This window comes from Sturnus vulgaris, chromosome 5 (genome assembly GCF_052056855.1).
Source record: "Sturnus vulgaris isolate bStuVul1 chromosome 5, bStuVul1.hap1, whole genome shotgun sequence".
Lineage (NCBI taxonomy): Eukaryota > Metazoa > Chordata > Aves > Passeriformes > Sturnidae > Sturnus > Sturnus vulgaris.
Window position 1 is genome coordinate 61,576,135 of NC_142247.1, and position 17,254 is coordinate 61,593,388.

The following is a 17,254-nucleotide window of genomic DNA, read 5'->3' on the forward strand; positions in this document are numbered from 1 at the left end:
ACTGCTTTAGTCTTTATAAGGTAACATATGCTTGACTCTGGATGAATTGAAACCTGTTTTTTCTTTAAAACTGGAATTGTCATTCTGCTACATTAGAGCAATTTATTTTTCTTCTTGAATTCTGAAAAACATAAAAGCACATAATAACAAATGATGGAAAAATAATAGTAGTTGAAAATTTGAACAGCACTTAAGACATTTAGGCAAATTATAGACCCAAAAGAAAATGCTATTATCAGAAGGATCCTAATTCCTAAACAGTAATAATTGTACACTACAATATAAAAGGAATAAATTAGAAATATTTTGGATTAGAAATCAGAAATCATTCACTCCATCCATTGAGTTAAGATAGTAAGGATTGTAGAAGTTCTGTAGTTTGAGGGTGTCTAACATTCATTATTTTGCTAGAAGTTGAATTTTTTTCAGCCTTAGCAGAAAAGCTGTCCATGTATGCTCGGCAAACCACTTGCCTCTAGACAAAGTTTGGAAAATACAGCAAATTACTTACTGTGTTTTGTCTAGCAGAGGAATAAGTTTTTAATTCACTCTGTCTCTAGCTACCTTGTATCCTGCTATTTCCATATGGAAATACGGGTTTTTGCCTAATAATAGGAAGCAATTGGCAGCTGATTTTTAAAGAACAGAGGATATGTTTTAACATACTTAGAATATTTTGTGTTGGGTTGTTTGTTTTTTTTCCCTAAATTTAATAATCTTGTAGGAATAAACTTTCTGTGTTCTGTCAGCTCTAAGAAATGTTCTCCTCTCTCTGTTTCCTCCAAACAAAACCATTCTTATAAACCTTAAATACTTACAAAGTTCAGTGTATCAATAATTAGGAAATAAACAAGCACAGATATAGTTGGGGTTAATAGTGCTTTCTTTGGTGTGCTTGCTGGTATTTAATCTGACAAGTAGTTATGTAAAATGAAGAATTTTTTTTCTTTGCAGAATGGCTTTTTGTAAAGCACAGATTTTCAAAGAAACTTTGGTCAGAGTTGTTTATTGGTCTGAGGTGGGAGGAGGGAGGGAAAAGCAACGTGGTGCTGGGCATACATCTGGTACAGAAAATGCTGCCAGACCCAACAGAACTATGAGAGTGAAGAATTCCTCTTATTATCACCTTGGTGTTCCAGTAAGCACTTTATTAAGGAATATTACAGTCTGGCAATAGATCAAATGCTGGATTATGCCATCAAAGCTTAGTTAAGTTATGTGGATGACTAAAAGAAATTCAAATTAATAGTTATGTTTAACTAGTTAAACATAGCTAATTCTTCTTCCCTATGTACATAATGGGCTATTTATTAATTACAGCATATAATAATGCATGTCTTCTTAATTATCTAATGCTTCCTCAAATTTATCTACAAATTTCCTTCAAAATTATTAATATCTGTTCTGACTGGATTACAAATTCTTCAGAGGTGTAGCTTATGTGAATTATGTATATTTATATATTTGGAAATTAATTATTTGAACAAGTAAAAGGCAAATTCATCTGTGCAGTTTGTATTCTTTTTTGTCCTTTCGGAGAAGCAGAAACAAGCTTGACTGTATGGTGGACATTTTCAAGCTTGTTTTCACTCTTGTGATCTGCATTGTGTGATTCATTCCTACCACGTTTACTGCTTTCTGTATCCCGTGCTTTTCAGTGTCCTCCTAATGGTGAAGATTCAGTGAAATGAAGTTGTAAAATGATAGTACTGGTGTTGCTATTTTTCTTGAATGAAATACCATTGTTCTGTAAGTTTTCAATAGTCTTCCGTTTTCTTCTGCAAAAACAAGGCAACAGCTACAATTTAAGGTCTGTACTGTCTTTCAGATCAGCTTTGGCCTCTGTTTCTGTTAAGGACAACAATGCTAAGCAACTGGCAGTGTCATCTGCGTGTGAAGGATGTCTGTCTTTAAGAATTAGGATAGACTTAACTCTTGGGTACTAAGTGGGACTAACAGTCCTTTTGAAGGAAGACAGGTTTTCCTTAGAATATTTTGTGAAAGTATTATTTTTCAACCACAGTTCACATATGGAAAACTGTTTAGAAGGACAACAGTGATGTTACTATGTTCTTTAAAAGTACCTGAGCGTATGGTTCCAGTAGTTTTAAGTATATCAGAAATGTAAAAGGCAGTGGCTTTGAGATTACAAGGAGATCAGATGCAAAGTATGGTTTCTCAAAAAACCCAAAAGAGTCAGTACTATTAAGTCCATTGAATGTACCTGTAGATACTGAGTAAATCCATCTTCCTCTTTATGCAAGGGAAAATGAAAGACTTAAAATTTCTATAATTTTTTTCCTGTAATTAGATATTGACTCCTAGATATTGTCTGCCTAGCTGAGCATGAGCAGGACCCAGCTGTAGTTGAACTTGTGCAGTGTATAGAAAAAAACTTCCCTTTGTATTTATTATCTCGTCCCTAGAACTTGTGTGTGGGACAAGGAAGTGTTTTTTCAAAACTTTCTTTACATTCAGAACAGTAACTAAAACACGACTCTTACAAAAATGTTTAAAGTGCATTTTGATATTACTGACTTTTTCTAATACATTTCTTTAGAAAAGGAGAGTCTGCTTTATCATTTGGAAGTAAGCAATTTCTTAAAATGGTGATTTTAATATTTCAAGTATGGCCTAATCTTAAAAGTTCTATTGTAATTTCCCCATGCTCTGAGCAGAAATATTGTTTAACATATTGAAGAGGAATAATACTAAGAATATTAATGTAATCTCCTCAAGAGGAGATTGCAGACAGCTAGTTTTCCTGTCACTTATTCTTCAGTGAGGCAGTTGCTGGCTTGTGTATCAGTATGGATGTGAATATCAGTATTGATGTGAATGTTATGCATGAGAGACCTGAAAAAGTCCATAAAGCTACTATTTTTTTTCTCACTTTAAAAGCTCAGTAACATATGGAAGATGATTTTATTTTAGGGCAGTTATACTCTTTACGCTTCCATACTACCCCATTTAGTATTCATATGCTTATCAAATTTAGGCTTGCTCTGTGTTTGTGTCATTTTGAAACCCGTTTTAATCACACAGCCTGTGATTCTAGCAGTCTATTAGAACTATTTATTTTAAAAGTACACGATCTAAAATATACAAAGCACCGTGTTCAAGTTGTGTGCAAAGCTGTCTAATTTTGTCTGGGGTCCAGTGCCTCATCAGGAGAAGTTAAATTTATTTCCTTTTGTGCTGTTTAGCATGTCACTTGTACAACAGTTATCCAAAGCTCAAAAACATAGATCTGTCCACATAAAATCATGTTACTGATACCAAATTTCCTAGTTCATTTCATGACTTCAGGGCTGAAAAATTACTTAGAATTTTAGTTTGATTTGTTTAATAGTTTCAGATCTGTCTTCATAGATTCATTTGGGAAGCAGGACTATTTATTTTAACAGTAATACTGGAAGTAGTCAACTTCCAGTAGGATGAGGATTTTATAGGCAAACTGTAAGATCCAAGCAGCTGTAGAGCTGTGATGTGAGGGTGGAAAATTCAATGGAGAATAGACTAGGATGGATATTGATAAGGAAGTACATTTTTAAAGATTTTGTAGAAGAAAGGCTAAAAGCACCTCAAGCTTATGTCCTAACATATACACCACACATAAAATGGAAGAAAAGCACTAAACCTGCTAGTTTATTATCAGATTTGACTAACAAAATGTGTGGACAGTCCTACCTGTTAATTAAAAATGAAGTATATTTTTCTTGCATCTGTTTAGTATAATATTCATTTTAAAAAGGATGCGTGGAAACTCGTATGGGAGGGTTTACATTGCAAAAAATTGAAGGTGTTTATGTTTCAATGCTACTTTGTCTCTTCCTTTGCTCTCAAAAGGGCAGGGGGGTGATGGGAAGAAGAAGCTGTATTAGTTGAGTTCTGCAACAGTGGATCTCTGCCCTGGATAAATTCAATGCATGTACTGTCAGTAAGATATTTTAATCTTGACTGATGAACATGTTGTAGACCATTGAGATAATCTGTTTGCGGTAGACATGATTAAATTTTTAGTGAAACAGTGACTTCTGTTAGTTGACTTTGAAATTGTGGTGACTCTGATATCTACCCATATGTCACAGGGAACAGTTTGTACAGTGCTATATACCTTGTCCACACTTTTCCATCTGTGCTTAAACAGCAGCTAGGATTTTTTATTTTCTTTTATTGTGGAGAGCTCTTGTGTGTGTTTTTTTTTTAATTGCTAGAGCAAATAAACAAAACTCCAGGCTAATTCTGCTCCTCTGATCTTTTTTCCATATTATGTATATATCCCTTAGAGATTCCTAGTTCCCATATCAATTTCTTTTTGTCCTTCTTTCACGTTGCTGAAATAACAGAATTTCTGTTCTTCATCTTGTGTGGAGAGTTTCTTCCCTTATAATTTCGGAGGTGGTTTGCTCTAGATTTGATGTGGAAGCTTCAGGTTGCCTGGAGCTTTTGGCTTGATGCTCTCCAACAAATCCCCTGTGAGTTTAGAAACTGCCTGCATCTCTTTCTAGGACTCTGGTCTCCATTTTTCCAAGCCTCTGGTCTTTTTATTTTTTGGCATAGCGAATGCCTTCCTGCTTTAACTTCATCTGATGCCTTTTTCTCCAGTCTGAGTGTATCAGAGGAGGCGAACATCTAGGCTAAAAAAAAAACCCAAAACAATACGGTCAGTTTCTGCTTTGCTTTGGTTTGAAAAAATAACAATCGTGATGATTAGGAAGCCATTTTGGGCAGTGTAGAACCTTTCTGGTTTTTGTTTTCATTCAATCACAGCTTGAATAGAATGGCTTTAGAGACTTAGTGTATCTGCTTCTCTCAGGCATTGGCTGAGAGCCAGTTGTCTGCCACTTGATCTGTACACAGTGCAAAATTACTCAAAGTGGGCTGATGAAGTGCATGGAATGACTGAGGAGTTGGTGACAATGATACTACCCCATACCTGAATTTATTGTTATTTTGTAGCTCAAAAAATTTACTGCATTAACTGCTGTTTTGAGATGTGCAAGCCCTAATTTTCATTTCTATTCAGCTCTTATTCAGTCAGTGGTATGATCTGTTCTGGATGTGGTTCTGTGTAGAGTGCTGTCTTCTTTGTGGCCTCAGAAATTAGGACAACTGAAAACTCTTCAGTGAGGATGTAAATGTTTGCTCACTAAGCAGAGGGTTCGCTGTACCTCTGAGTGCTGATCAGTTACCAAATCCACTCATGAAACCCATTAAAGGTGTCATTCTTTGAATCTGTAAGAGGTGTAGATGTTCCTGAACAGCCCAGCATTTGCCTTTGTAGCACTGTGCTTGAGGTAAACTGAAAGTGGAAGTGTTAGGTTGCAGGATCTTGAACCAAGAAACCTCCAGGAAGAGCTGTTCAATTGTAAAACTTTCCTTTTTCCTCTCTTTTCTTTTTCTGTTACTTTGAGTTTAACAAATATTGCTGTAATTTACATTCTTCTGGATGCAGAGGCTGCTCGAGTGGTGCTATGGTGACTGCAGTTTGAAGGATTTTTTCTGTTGTGTTATTTGGACTTGGGATGCAATTTTGAAGTTCTAATAAATTCTGTAAATGATCCAAGAATTCTGGATATGTAATTTATAAATAATCAAAATAAACAAATGAGAAGATTGCTGTTTCTGCAGACATTATTCTCTTATGACCTAAAGATACTTAGTGTAAAACTCATGTGTCTTATTTTGGTGATACTATTCCCATAATCAGTTTTGTATGAGGAGTGATAGTGATGGTACCAGCCTGAGTTTGCTGGTGCAGTATGGATGTATAAAGGTACAGATGTGCTTTTAAAAATGAACAAAAGGGGTTCACTTGCAAAAAATCTCAGGTAGCAGAGACAGAAGATTGGTAAATCCCAAATAAGAAAATATGTCAAATTGACAGAATAGAAACAGAGGAAAGAAAAACCCCAAAAGCTTGTGATTAAAGTGTTACCAATTGTGGAGTAGAATGCTCATTAAGACATTAGATTTTTTTTCCTATGAGGTCTCATTTTATTTAAATTGTTTTTGCAGCTATATTAAATAAGCCTTTGTTGTCACTTGGTTACTAAAAGTAAAATATGTGCTGTAATAACATTGTGGTGAAATGTCTGCATCTTGTAGAGAATCTAGGTACTCTAAGTTTGAAGTTACTTCTATCTTGGATTTGTTTTTAACATCTTGTAGTGTACTGTTAGCAATACAGTCTTAGTATAATAATCTCTAGACATCCATTGCAAAGCCTATGTGGAGTCTCAGTTACGGAATAAGTAATTTGATCACTTTATTCTAAACTGTGGGTTTTATTTTGCTGTAAAATCTTGCCTTGTTAATATCTGTTTATGTAATGAATTTTCATTTTTAAGCATCTTCAGAAGGAATTAAAAATGTGTTGGTCTTTGAAGCTGAGGATCATATTTATAGTCAGTCGGTGTCAAGGGTCTGTGGTAGGGAAATGAATTTTAGTTCATCCCTCCTTTGGGATGTGAGTCTGGGTGTGCAGAGGAGTATCCTGGTAGCTGTGACTGTAGGACCACTTGCTGCCTGGGATGGACAATGGTAAAATAAATTTTTTATGGTATTTGCATTCATGCAGTGGAGCCAGCTGTGAACATACTGACATTTCACAGACATGTTTTCAAAGATCTGAGAAGCATCTACTTTGGATGAGCTGAGATATTTTTTGGATGTTCTTCTGATCAGTGTGTTTTGGGAAAAACAAGTGGCATATGCTTTAAAAGGTGATGATCACTTGCTAGCTTGCAAGCCTTCCACCAGTGCATGAGAGTGATGAACTCATTCAGATAGTAATAATATTTTTGTAACTTTAATTGAAAAAAAAAAAATCAATACATCTAGTTACCCAGCTTCTCTTCTGTTTTCAGAAATTTCTGTGGCTTTGTACCTGAGATCTGTGTGAAGAGAGGAAGAAAAGTCAGGTTGGAAGTTCTTCCATTGTGGAATGGTTAATTCCAAACAGTTCAGGTTTACTATGGCTGTTAACAAGTGGTGGCCACAGTGTTGCTCAAGTCTTACCACTGTTACCATAGGTGGTGCTACGGTCTCCAGTGAGGATACAATCTTAAAATGATGCTCACATCCCTGACTTTGTTCTTTTGGTTTATTGGGTCTCAAACCTCTTGACTCCAGAGCTCCAGGTGAATTCACTTTCATCAGTCTCTGTTGTGCTTTGACACGATCTTGTGAAGCGAGTGGCAGGGAGCGAGTCCCTGGGTGTCCCTGCCGGGATGTGCTGCCGGCGCTCCGGTAACGAGGGACGGGCCCAGGCCTTACAAGTGCTGGGGTGGTGATCACAGAATCTCACAATGTGCTGAGTTGGAAGGAACTCACCAGGATCATCAAGACCAACTGCTAGCCATGCACAGCACCATTCCCGAGTCCCCATGTGCCTGGGAGCATTGTCCAAACACTTCCAGAACTCTGCCGGGCCGGTGCTGTGACCACTGCCCTGGGAACCTGATCAGTGCCCAACCACCCTCCGGGGGCATTACTAGGTATTAAAAAAAAAAAAAAAAAAGGAAGAAAAAGGAAAATGAAGCATTACTTTTCAAAATGTATTTGGGGGATATTAGAGGCAGATCACTAAAGACCAAAATCCAGGTGTGCCTAGCGTTTTCCACGTCTAGCTTCTCACCCGTGTGTGAAAGTAGTGATTTAATACCTCGCTTTTTGTAACAAAAATGATTCAAAGAGCCATATTTTTCAGGGCTTTTGATGTGGAGGCTTTCGCGGGTGTGCAGTACCTCTTAGCACGGTACCGGGGAAGACGATCCGTGCCGGGAATCCTTTGTTTCGGCGTTTTTCCTCTCGGCGGGCACCCCCCGCGTCCCCCCCGCCTGCGGCGGCGGTGGCGCGGCCCCCGCGGTGCCCGCGCGGGCTGGGGCGCGGAGCGGCGCCCCCCGCTCGGCGATGGTTCCGCCCGCCGTGCGCGGTCATGTGCGCGGGCCCGGCCCTCCGAGCGCGGCTGGGCGGCCTCGCACAGCGCCGCGTCCCGGGCCTCCGGCGGACAAAAGGGCGCAGGGAAGCGAGACCTCCGGAAGGCGAGGGCAGGCGGTGTCGGTGGTGAACGTTTTCTGATTTTTCCAGAAATCAAGCAGAAGACTGAGCTGCTGATGTCAGTTAACTCTGAGAAGTCGTCCTCTCCAGAAAGGTACGGCCGCATCCCCGTCCGCATGAACGCGGGGCTTCTCCCTCTGCCTCCGCGCGGCTGCTGGCATTGTCCGCGTGCTGCATGCTGGATCTCGCACCGTGCCCACCCAAGCCTGCCCTTCTGGCCGAGCTTTGTGCGTCCTGCCGGGGCTTGGGGGTGCGGGGCTGTGTTCCCCCGAGCCCGGCGGGCTGCAGCATGCGGGTCGCGGCGGGCGGGCTGGGCTGCCCGCTGCAGACCCCGCGCCTGTCACGCGAGCGGCAGCGCTCGGACCCCGCCGCGCTGCCCGCGCTCCTGCCCCTCCACATGGCTGGCAAATAGAACTTGGCGGAGCCTTTCCTGCCCTGTTATGTGGCAAAGGGAGTGTCCTCTGGAAAGTAGCTCAGGAATCGCAAATCCCCCTATTAGTCACATTCTGTAAGATAGATGTGATCCCTCTTCAAGTCTGTGCTAGGAAATGGAGCAGTCGCTGCATGCAGTAATGGTTCATGCCTGCAGGTAAGGACGAAATGACTCAGAAGTGTTTTTAAAGCAATTATTTTATCTGTCAATCAGATTAGTGCTATTTCAAGTAGCTGTTTCATTTTTAGAGAAATACTTCAAGGTACTAAATGTACATTTAAGTCTTCTGATGTGAAATAGCCTCCTGGTGATTATTTTGTTGATTTTAAATAAACCAGCCCTGCTCACTTCTGTTTTGCTTGCAGCTGCATTTTAGGGCATTTTTATTTTTGAAACTGCTTCAGTCTAGAAGAATGTAATACCATTTCCCCCCCATTATTTATCATAAACATTTTGGCTGTATGCAAAAGACCCTCTGAATGTTCTATTTCACCATTTTAATATTGGACGTTGGCAAAAAAAATACTGTTAATTTTAAGCTCTCAAACTGTGTTAGGCTGAAATGATGATCTGAACTTTATTTTATTGGATGGCTCAGCATAGAGAGACATGATAAAGCACTGAATGCTATCTTAAGGAAACAGACTAAAAGATATCTTTCAAAATGAACGAGTGCTGTGTGGCATGGGTGGTTTGCAAAACCAAAATGAGCAATTTAATTTGATTTATAAGTGTATTTATGTATGATATGTAGAAGCAAACTGCATTGCCTTTCACCAGCTGTAGTTATAACAAAATACCAGCAATGAGAGATACAGAAAATGGTGGGGGGGAATGGGATGTTAAGTCACCTTTCCAAAATGGAGAAATATAAGGAGAGCTTTGAGAAAAATTTTAGTGTTTACTTGTTCAAAATTAAGAATGAGGAGAGAAAATGCGAATGTTTATTTGTTAACCTTTATCCCACTCTTGTACCTTAAAATTTTAAATACAAGGCTCATAAAATGGTGGTGGTAACAGGGAGGGTGATGGAGTGAAAATAGTATAGGAAACAGGTGTTAACTCGATTTTTGGAAAGACTTGTACTGGCATTGCTATGTGGGAATTTGGTATATAATACAGATATTTATTTTATAAAAATGAATGTTATGCAGCACCCAACGTCTGATCAGTCTGGTTTTGAGCAGAACATGCTCATGGTTGAACTAATGGTAGTTCTAAATGAAGAGGTCCTTTGAAAGGATCATAACAATTAGAAAAAGATGCATTCATCTGAGATTCATTTGAATGTCATTCATTAAAAAGAAGATTTTTTTTTTAACAGCATGATGTGTTATCATGCAATAAAGATTAAAATGTGGCTGTTGTATATGCACATAGATTTCTTTTGAGGATTTAAATACATGGTACTGTTCACCTGGAGATTGGTTTGACATATCAGCTGCATGGGCAGTTATAAATGAAAACATCTTTATTTTATAGGAGGTTTTTTTTAAAATAACCACATTCTTTTTAGCTATCTAAAAATAGACTGAATTTTTTTGCAAGCTGTTATGAAACAGTGCTGTCTATCCTATTAGCTGCCAGTTCCTTTCAAGGCTCTTTGAAAATTAATATGTAAGATTTTTAAAAAAGAAATAATTATAATATTGAGTGTCTGAACTGTTAAACTGGCCTAATCTGCTCTGTAGATGAATTGCAATGTGTATTTATGCCATACAGACATGAGAATATTCATGCTCTTGAAAAACACAGGGAATTAATTCTTGCATATTTATTTATTGCTGGTTTTTATCCTTGCTCTTAGTGGTTGGACTTCTTGTGAAGCTTGAGTTCTCCGTGTGGGAATGCTGTGTGGAAGATCTGAAAGAGTCCATGGCTTGTTTCTTGTTTTCCACGCTAGCAGAGGCTGCTAGACAGCGCTTGCATAGCCAGAGGGGAGGGGAGAGGAGGTGCTCTGTGCATTTACAGAGACTGATGAAATGGCAATAGAGAAGGAATGAGACAGAAGCCCATTACTTGCCTCCTTCTTTGGTTGGTCTTTGTTTTTACAAGACAGTTTAGTGTTTGTAGGTTTTCCTGCTCATTTGGCAAGTTCAACATGCTGTCACATCTTACTGATGGGAAGAAAGCTGGGATGTAATGGATGGTTTGGCTGTTATGGAGGCTCAGCATTTTAGAAATCCTGCAATGTTCTCTTAGGATAGTTGGTTGTTAGAATTTTAAGAACCTTTCAGGAGACATTAGCAAGAAAGTTGAACCTTTTTGTTGAGAAATCTCTGAGATGTTGAAAGACATTGGCAGCCTTGAAAAGTAAATTAATACGAACTGAGACATTTTTCATAGAGTCATCCTTCCTTTCCCCTTACCTTCTGTCTAGAAAAACTGAAGTTGCAGAATTGAGATGATGAGATTAAGATAGCTGTGTTTTGGCGTGCTGTGGGATATTTCATTAGCACACACAATCAGACGGCATCTCTGTGTCCTAAATTTCCGAGTAGTTAATGCTGCCCTGGGCAAAAGTCCTGGTTTCGTGTTGATAAGGTAACCCAGGTAACTGAGGATGCGTGTGCACGTGGGCTGGGCGGTGGATCAGGTAACCACCGCAGCTACTGTCGCTGAATTGATTTGTTTGGATGTCTGAGCCTTAAGACACCATGGATATGTTTTTCTGCAGCGTGCTTGTGATGTGACACTCACCTGGTTTCGTTATCTAATGAGTAGTAATTAAACTGCCGTGTTCGCCCGCATTCTTTGTGTTTCTCTGGGGGCTGCATGAGGTTACTGGTCCAAGTCTTGCACGTGTCCTGAGGAAGCAAGAAGCAGCAGCCAGATGGAGGAGGGATGGTCTTTCAGGAGCCCTCCAGGAAAGTAAGAATACTTTTCATTTCAGATGTATGAGTTATGCACTCTTCTCATCTACAGTATGCTGAATGCTTTGAGCTGCACAGATTTTTCTTCCCCTCCCCCACTTTTTAGGGGCTGTGTGGAACTCTTGGCAAGTTTCTGTTTCTTTTTGAGAAAAGTTAATTCTTTCACCTGGGTGACTTGATATACTCTTAAGACTTCAAACCTATTGTACACAGTAGTTTTCGTCTTCACATTTTATGACAAAGAGTTTGTTATTTCTTCAGCTCTGATTTTGGGTTCTAAATTTGTGTCAGCAATGCAGTTTGACCGTGGAGCATTTTCTGATAAAGGTTATTAGCAAGGCTGATCAGTCTGAGGTGTTTGACCTGCTCTTTTTCCCTCTTTCTACAAAGGCTGCATATGCATGTTTCTTTGAAATGAGTTTCTGCTTCAGTTATTTAAAAAAAAATTGATAGCAGCCACTAGTGAACAATCTTGAAGTAGGTAGCTGGTGCGTATATAATTCAATTCTTGTGATTCTGGGGGTTCATAAAAAGCAGTAAAGGAAAGATACTTTCAAATGACAAGTTTCTGTTAATTAGTGTCTAGAAGTATTTGGTGTCAGGTGGTGAAGGCAAGTTTTAAGGAATAATGGTGGTTTTGGTTTGGATTTTTGTTGGGGTTTTTTTTTGAGCCTTGGGGTACATATGCCCCTCTATCTTTCTAATTTATCTTTGCAGAGCAAATTAATTTATTTCTCACTGCTTTTGCAGAGTTCCTTCATCAGATCGTGCCAAGGAGGCATTCAGGGATAAAGTAAAGGAGGAAGAAATCTGAAATAATGAGAAGGAAGGAAAAAGATGGAGGCTGAGTGCTGCCTGCTTCCTTTTCTGAGAGATCTAATGTTAAGTGTTAGAGGAGGCATTGTGAAAGAAGTTACGATGTTGAAAGATTCCTTTGGGTTTCAGAACACCAGGGAATTTTTTTATTCTGTTTTTGTGTGTGTGTATTTCTTCTTTTAATTTAGTTGTTGATGTACTACTCCTAAGGTAGAAGTGTAACTTGTAATAAATATAGAAATAATGTTTAAAAGTAGCATCATCAGCTAACAACATGAAGTATAAGCTGATAGTGCTGTGTGTCAGATAAATGGTTTGGAATAATTGTTAGATAATGGGGTATTATAAGATAATGATTCCATTATTTATGTAACTAGCACTGGAAAAAAAATAGTTGTCAGAATAATGCAACTATTTCATCAGTTCCAGTAACTTCTAAACACATTTTCAAAATACTATATTTTCTTTAGCTCTTTTTCTGCTTTACTGGCTCTTTTTTATAGGATAAAAGAAATACTGCACATCTTCTGTTTCAGGACAGTTCAAATCTATTTTTAGTGGTCACACAGATATAACTTTTCTCTTTTGTTTACTATATGGTAACAATGACCAATATATATTTCCCTCTCGATCTCCCTTTTTTCCCAAAATTACAGGCTCATTCTGTTTGTTGTATTTTATCTCAGAAGTGGAAAGAAAATTTGCTGCCTTAGTGTGGGCCCTAAGCTGTTTGTCCAGGGAGGCACTTCATTCCACCACCAACTCTGTTGGGTGGCACTGTGTCTGTATAGCTCCCTTAGTCTAGGTACTTAGTTTTAGATTACCAGTTCTGGACCAAAATAAATCCTATGTTTTGTGTGGTTTTCATATTGAAGGTTTCACAGTCTCACTTGTTTTAGCATGTAAGGCTTTTAAGTGAAATACAACAGGGATGTGGAGAGAAGGAATGTTGCAACTTGCCATTGTCCTTGTGTAGGAAAAACATGGAAATAGCTTATATAGAAGCAGCCACTTGTGGAGCATGTTTTTCACTTGAGGTGATATTTTTAGGGGACACCGTACTCTTTTTTTAGAGCTGGTAGTGCCTCTATCAATTTATCTGTAGACTTTGAAAAGAGAGTTTTAAGTGTATTTTTGTTTTCAGGGATGGACTTAGCTTATTTCTGTGTCTATTTGTAATTTCTGCTATAGGTAAAAAAATAATGTACTTTGATATTTAATAACAAGTGAAATACATCATTAGTATCCCTGCTACTCGTGGCCTGTGCACTACTTAATTTTTTTCTTTAATTATTAAAAAAAAAAAAATATTAACTTTTCATCATGCAGGTATTTGTGAGGTATTTATTACAGGGAAATTTCTAATATACCTTCTGTAAACTAAAATCTCAGATTTTGTCAGCTCCTGCTGGAACTAAAATGAGAGAATTTTGTGAAAGGGAGAGATGGAGTGTTCTGGGGCATTGTATGAGGTTTTCCTGTATAAGAACTATTCACTGGAAACTAACTCAAGCAATCCAGTGGTGGTTTGAACACAGTTATTTAATGGTTAAAGAAAAAGGTATGTAAAAAATTTGAAAACTATGATTTGCACAATATACTTTCTAAGGTATTCCAATTCTATCCCAGGGTAAAATGTCTGGATCATTTTAAGCAAAGCCTTTTGTATTACAGATTTAGTCTGTTTCATGACTTGAAACATTTTGCCTAATCACTGTCTTGATCATGTCCAATCCTGTCCCTAGGTGGATGGTAAAGGAAAGTTACCTGATAGATTGCATAAAATAATGTGTACCTATGCCCAGAGTTTGCATTTCTGTTGTTGCTGTAGTGTATTATAGGATAAACTAATTTGTGGTTTTCTGTGTCTTCATATTATATGCATATTCATATTAGTTACTTACAAATCAATAATGTTTAGACATTAATGTAATTCAGTGAATTTACTGTGTTGTGATACATGTATTTTCATTGATCCAGAATTGATGTAGTTACTGAGGGATGCTAGGAGTGTATTAAGCAAATACATGCAAATTTAAGCATTCCATTTTGTTGCATATTTTGTATTATAAGCATATTATCAGGAAATTGTGATAACTCTCAGCTTTTGACTTCATGTGAATCCTACCATACAGTTTGGAGGACATCTAAACTTTCCAGTCTGTCCCAAGGGTCTTGAGACCAGAAGATCTTTGACTAGTTCTTTCTTCAGGAATTTTACACTCCTGAACCAGTATCTGCCTTAGGTGCTTCTGTATTTTCTTCAAAATTCACCTTTTGTCTTCAGTGATCTCTGACAAAATCTAAATAGTCACTGTTACCTTAAGAAGATCCGAAATTTATCTCATCTACAGTGCCTGCCAAACTCCTGCTGATATTTGTGACTAGATGGATAGTGAACTGCAATTTCCTTTTTTTCTGCTTCATTCTCTTTTTCTTTTTAGTCTTTAAAGCTTCAGTTACCAAAGAAATGTGTGCAACTCCAAGCTCTGCCTGTGTTCTTCACCAGATTTATCTATACAGCTTTCCTTGTCTGGTTATAGCTTTAGGTCAGTCAGGGTGATTGATTGCTTCTCTTTCCTGACTGGACAATGTTCAAAACCAGAACCACATCTCATGTATGTTTTCTATTTATATGAGATTTTGACCATTGTGTTTAATAAAGGCACTTTTAATAACCTCTCTGTATTAATAAGTGTACTATTTTATCTTGATATCGGCTAATATAACAAATGGCTGTAAATTAGTGATACCCTAATTTACTAAAAAAACCTGTATTTTCTTCTCTTGAGAGTTGTGAAATGTTAGTATTGTCATGTTGGGCTGGTTAATCTTCAAGATTTCTTTTCCCCAGACTTGGAGTGGTCTTATTCCATGGAAGGGAGCACTTCTTGAACCTACTTCTTATTTGGTAAAATGTCATTGGATTAACATGAAACCTTTTAAGAACTCAGTGCCTTGTTTTTATGAAGCAACTTCTATGCCCCAAACCTGCTGGGATGGTCAACCTTTCTAAGGAGGCAAGGGCTTATCCTTACTTCTGTTGCTCAGTACTACTGTATGCCCATAGTGTGTATCCTTTCTGGGGGCAAAGGAGGTCATATTTCTGCAGCAGAAACTCCTATTCAACTACATTTCTGGCCTGCGTTGCCAAAGCTTAAGTTTTACTAGTTCTGGCAGAGACTGAGAGTTTTATTTTTGTCATTAATACAACTATAAAGAGACAGCATTATTTTCTTTTGCAACTCCTGTGTCAGAATATCCAGCAGTGTTTGGTTGTTTGTTTTTTTTTTTTTGTGAAAGTGGAAGAGTGGTTTTAAATTTCAGTGGGTTTCAGTGGACAGCTCTTCTGTTTTTCTCTATCCATCATCAGGTCCTATGGATTCTCATTGTTGTCTTCAGCTGCTGCAGCCACTGTCCACAGAAAGCATTCAGTTCCTGCTATGCCCACATACCAGACACTATCACACTATCCACCTCTGTTTATTTCATGCCATGAACTAGAATGGAAGATGTTTGGAGTTAGCTCTCCTCTTTATGAATCCTTCTAAAAAAGGATTACCTTACCCTTAGGAGACTACGTCTGGTGGTTTCCTCTGAGTGGTGCTTTGTCATTCCCAGTGTGACAGTGTAAAGCCTTTCTGACAGCTCTTGTTGCATATGTGACAAGAATCAGGAATTTCCACTGCTGCTTGGTGTCTTAGCTATGAGAGGTGCCAGCTTCCAAGAAGACTAATACAGCTTTGGACCAAGACTTCCCTAAGGTATGAAAAAGATCATCAACCACAGTGATTCTGAAGTACATTTTTATCAATTAAAACCTTTCATTCTGTTATAAATAAGAGTACAAACAGCCTTCATGGACTTAGAAATCTCACTTGGCTCCTTTCCAGGTAATTAATGTTTCAGAGTATTAGGCTAGAAAGCCAAAAAAAGAGATACAGCCATCCTCAGAATGCTTATGTTCCACAACCAAAGTAAAAGAATGAACTTACAAAGAAGTTATTGGTGATCAAGGAAAGACTCTTTCTCTCAAGAACTCTTGATATTTGTGCGTGGATTACTGACACAAAGAATTAGCTTAGACCCTATTCCTTGGGCACCCCAACTGCAGTATGCTGCCAGTGAATACATTTTTATTTTTGTGTAGACCATTAATATTTAAAAGGGGTGTTGTTCTTTATAGAAATCTCTTCACAGGTTTCTCCAAGGCAATCTTACTGAATGTGTTCCTGTTGCTTAATTTATATGTCCTTTGTTTCACCTGTGTGTCTGCTTTATTTATGTTACTTTTCAGTTAAATGAATCCCGAGTTGGAAAGAGAACATACAGGAAAGAACTGGTCAAGATTCTTTTCAAATGTGCTTAGCACATAGGAATTTCAAGGGCTATTAAAAGAACCAGAAGTCATCCAGTTGAAGCAGGACGGTGCCCGAGAATGCCAATACTTTTTTTTTTTTTTTTTACTATCATTTAAGTACCAGTGCTTTAAAAAAATGCCTTAGCAAAACTTCATGGATTGTGTTCCAACAGATGCCAGGACAGCTTAGACATTCTGCATTTTAAAGACTACCCCAAACTCAAATCTAAGGCAGATTTAGACACTTCACCTTGAAAGTGTTATTGATAGTTTTGCCAAGAGCTTTGCTAAGAACCTTGCTAAAGGTATGTGTCCTTTTAGCCATGTTAGAAGCAGCCAAGCATGGAGAGCTCTGTGTCCCAGGGGCAATATCTCCTGTTGTAGCTGGATAGGTAAGTGCAGGATGCTGTGTCCCCAGGGCCAGCCAGTGAGGAGAGCAGATTCCCCATAGGTGTGTGTGTGCATGCACATGCTCACGTACAGAAAATGCATGCACAGCTGGCCCTGCAGGGCAGCAGAGACTCAAACCAGGGCTTTTGTTGGCACCCAAACACACAGAGCACTGAGGCAAGAACTGCCTGGACAGTCCCCTCCTTTTCCTCCTTTCCAACTCCTCACAATGGAAGTCCCGTGGTGGAATTTTCACAGAAACTCACACACAAAGCTCTCTGTGCTCTCCCAGCCAATTTAAAATGCTCTAAGTAGTTT

At 38.5% G+C, this 17,254-nt stretch overlaps 1 protein-coding gene across 9 annotated transcripts in view; it reads left to right on the top strand.

Moving 5' to 3' along the window:
• SRPK2 (SRSF protein kinase 2) overlaps nt 1–17,254 on the top strand; it is a 129,483-nt gene that overhangs the window by 34,011 nt on the left and 78,218 nt on the right. For 4 of the 9 annotated variants that reach the window (XM_088165839.1, XM_088165832.1, XM_014869027.2 and 1 more), the window contains exon 1: nt 8,052–8,158. The exons of 2 other annotated variants lie outside the window; for them this stretch is intronic. In XM_088165839.1, the coding sequence (XP_088021965.1) occupies nt 8,121–8,158 (38 nt within the window). In that variant the 5' untranslated portion in view covers nt 8,052–8,120. Of the gene's footprint in view, nt 1–8,051; nt 8,159–8,216; nt 8,654–17,254 lie in introns of those variants that run through there. 3 more of the 9 variants (XM_088165838.1, XM_088165831.1, XM_088165837.1) reach the window with 1 other exon arrangement.